At 46.2% G+C, this 5,947-nt stretch overlaps 1 protein-coding gene across 1 annotated transcript; it reads left to right on the forward strand.

Annotated features, from left to right (window-relative positions):
- The first annotated feature begins 1,487 nt into the window (after positions 1 to 1,487).
- Positions 1,488 to 5,138, forward strand: LOC120667049 (ras-related protein Rab5A-like). The gene is made up of 7 exons (XM_039947059.1): positions 1,488 to 1,700; positions 2,019 to 2,096; positions 2,211 to 2,378; positions 3,662 to 3,710; positions 3,916 to 3,989; positions 4,461 to 4,554; positions 4,752 to 5,138. The coding sequence occupies exons 1-7, from the start codon at positions 1,656 to 1,658 to the stop codon at positions 4,856 to 4,858; spliced, it is 615 nt and encodes a 204-aa protein (XP_039802993.1). The 5' UTR covers positions 1,488 to 1,655; the 3' UTR covers positions 4,859 to 5,138.
- Positions 5,139 to 5,947: the final 809 nt, after the last annotated feature.

Genomic DNA, 5,947 nt, shown 5'->3' on the forward strand with positions numbered 1-5,947 from the left:
CAACAGCAACGTTCACAAATGAAAACGGGTCTTCGCGATGACCGTGGATGGCACATTCCAATGAGAACCCTGCAGTTCAATTGATTTCCACCAACCAATCAGCGCGTTGCTGACTCTGACCATTTACTTTCTCTGAGTTTCTAGAAAGGCTTTGTCCGAGTTTGTGGAGCAGGTAAACCTAGAGCACTCCTAATTTCAAGAGAAATTTTAAACGCGCAATTACAAAGTAAATGCGCAGTTCTGAATAAGGGGTATGTTTCGAATCAATGCTATTTCCAGTACTACATTTCCAGTACTGATCGCGTACTACGATCAGTGTAATATGGCTGACGCCATCTTCAGCTCTGGAAGAAGCCATGCCAAGCTGGTCAGAGGTCCAAGAATGAAGAATTCGAGTCGTGTTCATATAGTCGACGGATGCACTGGTCGTCAAAGAACACGTATGCAATTACGCAATAAGTTGGGACCAAACTAGAAAAAGAGCCCCTCTGTTATTTGCTTCGGCATTAATCCGAAAGGAACACGGGGGAGACGAGGAGCCAACACGGCACGCCAAACCAAAACCGCAGGGGATTCGGTCGTCTCTCCAATCTTATCCATTCCTGCTACAGTTGAGTAAGGCGAACAGCGGCGACTTCGTGCTCCTGCCGGCGGGAGCGCCGGTTCCCCATGCCTCCGGTGGCCCTCGTGGCCCCGGATGCGTGGAGAGTCCGCGTCTCTTTGCCCGGCAGTGTAGATTAGGTCCTAGTTCTTCTAGGTGTGTGTTTCCAGGCGGCGACGACGAGACGGGGGCGGCGCCGTCGCCATGGAATAAGTCCCTCCGATCTCGTCTCCGTCTTGCTGGCGTTTACTCCGACGCCAACGAGGGATTTGTGAGGGCGGAGTTCACCGGAGCCGGAGGTCTCGCAGAGGTGAGGTTCTTCCTGGATCTTGGTTTCTCCGATGCAGGAGTCTGCTCCTCGGTGTTTCAACCAAGCATGGTGGGGATGTCGATGGAGCGATGCAGAAGGACAGTTGTGGGGATTGAGGATGGAAGGTTGGTGGACTTGGGCTTCTACCTTGCTGCTTGCTGGTGTTGTGCTCAAGTTCATGGTCGGAGAAGTATGGGGTGCGTCCCCGGCCGAAGCTCCTCTACTGTTTTTTGCTTATGCGGCTCGTTTCAAAGCATCTGTGCGATGGTACTTCTTACGACCTTGGTGTCCTCGCTATGGCTCCCCTGCTCCGGTGTTGGCCTGGCCAACAATGGAGGACGACGGAGGCAGCAGCAGAAAGTGGATGTGGAGAGCACAAAAGATCTTTGGGACCTCATTGTAATTTTTCTTTTGTGCAAGGTCTTTTGTGTAAGTTGGTGTGTACACCTGTCCTCTCTGTATGTTTCTAGAGTGTACCTGTATTTGGTCTGCCTTGTGTACGTGTTTGCTCTCGTATAATACAGGTCCGTATGCGGTTGCATACGTTTCAAAAAAAAAAAACCAAAACCGCACAGGACGCCAGGAGCTCCGCGTCCCAAATTTCTTCTGCAAGAGCAAGGCCGACAAGAGTTTGTTCCCGGAATCTCTCGCTCGCGTGCGCGTGATTTGATCCCCAACCACCCGAGCCCCTCTCCCTCTCGCTCCGGCGGTCGGTTCCTTCGATCCCAAACAGTGATCCGCTCGATGGCGGCCACCGCCGGCGGCAACAAAATCCGCAACGCCAAGCTGGTGAGCAATCCAACACCCCGAGCCCTCGAATCCCGTCGCGTCTTGATCCCGCCGCTGCAGGTGGCCCGTCAAGTCTGGATTTTTGGTCAGCTATAATCTTGTCGAGCCCGAGTCGCTCGTCGCTGTTCCCCAATCGGATGATGGCCTCAAAACCGTTTATGCCCGCTGCTTCCGCGTTTCCTGGGAATTTCCTTGCGAAAGTGTTGATGGATTTCCCCGCGATCGTTTAAAGATTGCATTTTCGCCCCCCTTAGGGTTTCTTGTCTTGTACGGCGATTTTAATATGCGCTTGCTTGCTTGCTTGGGTTGTATCGCCAGGTTCTTCTCGGGGATGTGGGCGCCGGCAAGTCCAGCCTGGTTCTCCGGTTTGTGAAAGGCCAGTTCATCGAATTCCAGGTGAGATTCCATACTCCTTCACATGGTGTCCAGCCCTGTGGGTCTGAAAATGAACTGGGCAGTTGTCCGTGGTGTGAAGTGGAAACTTGAATATGTTGTTTCACTTGGCTGCAGGAATCGACCATCGGGGCGGCTTTCTTCTCGCAGACCTTGGCAGTGAACGATGAGACAGTCAAGTTTGAGATATGGGACACGGCAGGGCAGGAGAGGTATCACAGCTTGGCTCCCATGTATTACCGGGGCGCTGCTGCTGCGATAGTTGTCTACGACATCACAAATGCGGTTAGTACGACACAGACATACTTGAGTTAGTAATATAGTCAGCCGTGATGGTAGTAATTTCTCGATGTTATGATATACTCAGTCATGCTTGGCAATTGCTAAAATTAACAGGTACGACTTGTGTCACAACAAATGACTGTAGAATTACTGGCTGACACAATCATTACTAACACAATTACTAGTAGCTCTGATAAGAATTCCCTTGCTCCTATGATCAGATTAGCAAAGCATTGTCTTTCGTCATGATCAGTGCAAAAGTTTGGAGCTTCCAGTGTACTAGTACTTTGGTTCATATGTATGTTCTCCTGGCGTTTTGATTTTTGTATGCTTCTGAAAGGATAAAGAGTTAGATGGGAAAAAATGCTCTTAAATGGACCATTTTTTCCTTTTTAAGAAAAAGCTACTGCAATACGCAGGCATATTGTCGTTATGCTGTCCTCTGCTCGTAGTTACCCTTTTGTCCAAAAATAGCATTAAATATGTCGATATATTAACTAGTAAGTGTACATTGCTTTTCCTCTTTGACATGGTAATACCTTTGCAGTCTAGCTACCTTCTGTGCTTCTCTGCCTAGATGGTGGTCTGTAACTGAAGTATGTCAATACCACTGAAATAACAACTGAAAGGTGTTCTGGAACATTGTTCGCATGCATCCTTCCATGTGTGCAATTACTGCTGAGCCTTGCGTCTAACTTCGGTTTTATAGTAATCTGTACCAATCTGTTTCTATGTAATGCATAGCCATTGAATTGTTAATTGAATTCTGCTCTGCGCTCTGCAAAGATGCAGTGTTGCAAGTTTGTGTGTAATATATCCTTTTGAGTGTGCATTTATACTAAATGAGTCATAAGAAATGAATCAATATGATGCAGCAAATCTAGAGCAACTGATGCTTGCACTTTTTCTGACTGCATTCATGATGATCCCAAAATCTGAATCGATATTTTGTAGCTTTTGGTGCTACTGAGCCATGGGACTCCTGCGATTCGTTGCTTCATGTTAACAAAAAGAATCTGTTCTTATTTTTATTATCTTTAACATTGCTGGCTAGGGTTCTCTTCATGTCTACTTGTATCTTAGGTACATTGTACACACTCATAATATGGTGCTACTACCGAATCATGACTTGACCTCTACATCAGGGCAACTTTAAATTTGTTCAAATTGTCTCTATCAACAAATTAATTCCCGCATTATTTGCGTCTTTTTATATTAGGAGCATACAGATATTATGTAAGCCCATATGAATAGCGGTATTCATTATTTATTTTTCTGCACTATAGGCCTCTTTCACACGTGCAAAGAAATGGGTTCAAGAACTTCAAGCGCAAGGTAACATCATACGCTATATAGAAATATGCACTTATGTTGTAGAAGTTCGCTTCAAAAGGAATGGTATTAATATTTTAGATCTTACAGACCACTTGTTCTGTCGGGCAGCTGTATAAGAAATTGATTCAGTAAATATGATAAGAATTGTTTTTGGAAACCTGAATACAGGTTGTTTATTATGTTTCTTTCTTCCTTTTTAATGCAGGAAACCCAAATACAATAATGGCTCTTGCTGGGAACAAGGCTGATTTGGTAGAGGCGAGGCAGGTGCCAGCAGAAGTATGTTACTGTGCTTCTTATAAGTTCTATGTTTCGACTTATATTTCATGCACTGCTGAATTTGTTTTAGTTGCTGCTGGATCTTCATTCCTTAAGTGTACTGTCATCCTAGATGTTTTGCATTTAACTACTGCATATTTATCAAAAATATGATATGTAAAAATAGGGAAAAAGTGTGTTGATTTGGCTGTTGATCTTCTGATACAACCTTGTTAAGATAGGAAGTCTTAGCTATCTTCTAAAATGTAATTATAGTTATTGACCGCAGAAGGAACATAGATATTGTGACAAGCTGACCTATATACAGTTTGATGGGTCATGTAAGCTGAGCTGGGACCTGGGAGCATGAAAAATGTTGGGGGCATGGGCAGCAATGTCTTTTCAGGCTTATGTCATCTTAATTGATTGTAATGATGTGTATCAAATCAAATACTTTGCATTTTCCATTGGTAACATGATCCTTTTCTGCAGGAAGCAAAGGCATATGCTCAAGAGAATGGTCTCTTCTTCATGGAAACATCTGCTAAAACGGCGATCAATGTGAATGACGTGTTCTACGAGATTGGTGAGTAATATTTGAAACATAGATAGGCTAGTAGTCGTTGGGCTGTAGACTAGATTTTTTTTTGTTTTTTTGTTTTTTGTTTTGGAGATGGACTCTTCTACATTGATAGAATGTACTAGCTATGATGTTCTATGATATAAGGTTTACCTGCTGTTGCTACTACCTAATCATTTGGAGTGTTTCCTGTCTCATTTCAGCAAAGAAATTGCTGCAAGGGCAGCAGGTTCAGAACCCACAGGGTGGAATGGTTCTCAACCAGAGACCACCTGAGAGGATGGTGAGCTCTTCCTCCTGCTGTGCATAAAGCACAGCATAGAGTGGTTCAAATCTCCCATGGCCAGAGTTCCAAGGGGAGTATGTATGCAACGGAAAATGTTTCCGAATCTTGTGAAGTGCTGCCATCCCAGCCGCTATAATCTTGTGCCCTTTACTGCTTGTTCATTGCCATGTTCCTTGTAAATGTGAATACTAGAGTTTTACTGCAGAGATTCACGCATCACTACAGCGCATAATCTTGCTGATGTATTTCTGGGACTAGTGTAAACAGAGAAACGAGGATTAGATGAATTCGTTTGGTTCATTTATTCTGGTCGCACAATGTCAAATTTATGCCTATTCAGGCTGTGCCATCTAGCTGCTGCTTCTGATCTCTTTTTTTTTTTGCGAAAGGAGCGAGTGTTGTATTAAACCGTAGAACAGTACAACCCGGCCCTTTTACAGAAAAGACCCATTAGAAACTGAAAATTACAACCGCCACTCTAGCTTCCAGGGTCTTCACGTCTCCTTCCTCAATTCCGGACGCAATAGTCCGCCGAGTCAAGGCTATAGCCGTCGTCTGCACCAACGACGAAGTCCACCAGGTGGAGGCCGCAGAGGACTTATTGCTAGGCGACGAAGCCGAGTAAATGGCCTCCCAAGCACATCGGCCATCCCCGCAATCAGTGAAGACCGGCAAGACTCTCCGGCAATGACTAGCAACAAGCTGTCGTCCAGAGATGCAATACGCGGCCGTCAACGAGAACATCAACGACCTCGAAGGTCCTGGCTGCCGGCAACGAGCGAGCGCCGCCAGACCTAGGCAGGCTCCACCTTCCTTCTCCGAGAGTGATTCCAAACCATGGATCAGCCGCATGAGCCAGCGCCCGGAAGCATCTCCAGAACGCATTGATGAACGGAAATCGGCCATCAACTCGCGGAGGAAGGAAGAGGAAAAGCAATCCGCCGCCGCCAGCACCGAGACCAGCGACCGGAAGTAAATCCTCATGCCGTCGCCGTCGCCGGAGTCGAAGAAGCCATGAGGCCCACGTCGAAACGCGCCGAAGACGAAGCCGCAGAGGAAGAGGAGTCCCGCCCTTTCGCAAAAAAGCAGGAAGACAAACCTCACAACGCCGGC

Source organism: Panicum virgatum, chromosome 3N (genome assembly GCF_016808335.1).
Source record: "Panicum virgatum strain AP13 chromosome 3N, P.virgatum_v5, whole genome shotgun sequence".
Lineage (NCBI taxonomy): Eukaryota > Viridiplantae > Streptophyta > Magnoliopsida > Poales > Poaceae > Panicum > Panicum virgatum.

Excerpts from the sequence above, each read along its gene's own strand:
- LOC120667049 (XM_039947059.1), top strand. The coding sequence starts at position 1,656 with ATGGCGGCCACCGCCGGCGGCAACAAAATCCGCAACGCCAAGCTG. Across the intron at positions 1,701-2,018 it reads AAATCCGCAACGCCAAGCTG|GTTCTTCTCGGGGATGTGGG; the intron begins GTGAGCAATCCA and ends TTGTATCGCCAG. Across the intron at positions 3,990-4,460 it reads CGAGGCAGGTGCCAGCAGAA|GAAGCAAAGGCATATGCTCA; the intron begins GTATGTTACTGT and ends CCTTTTCTGCAG.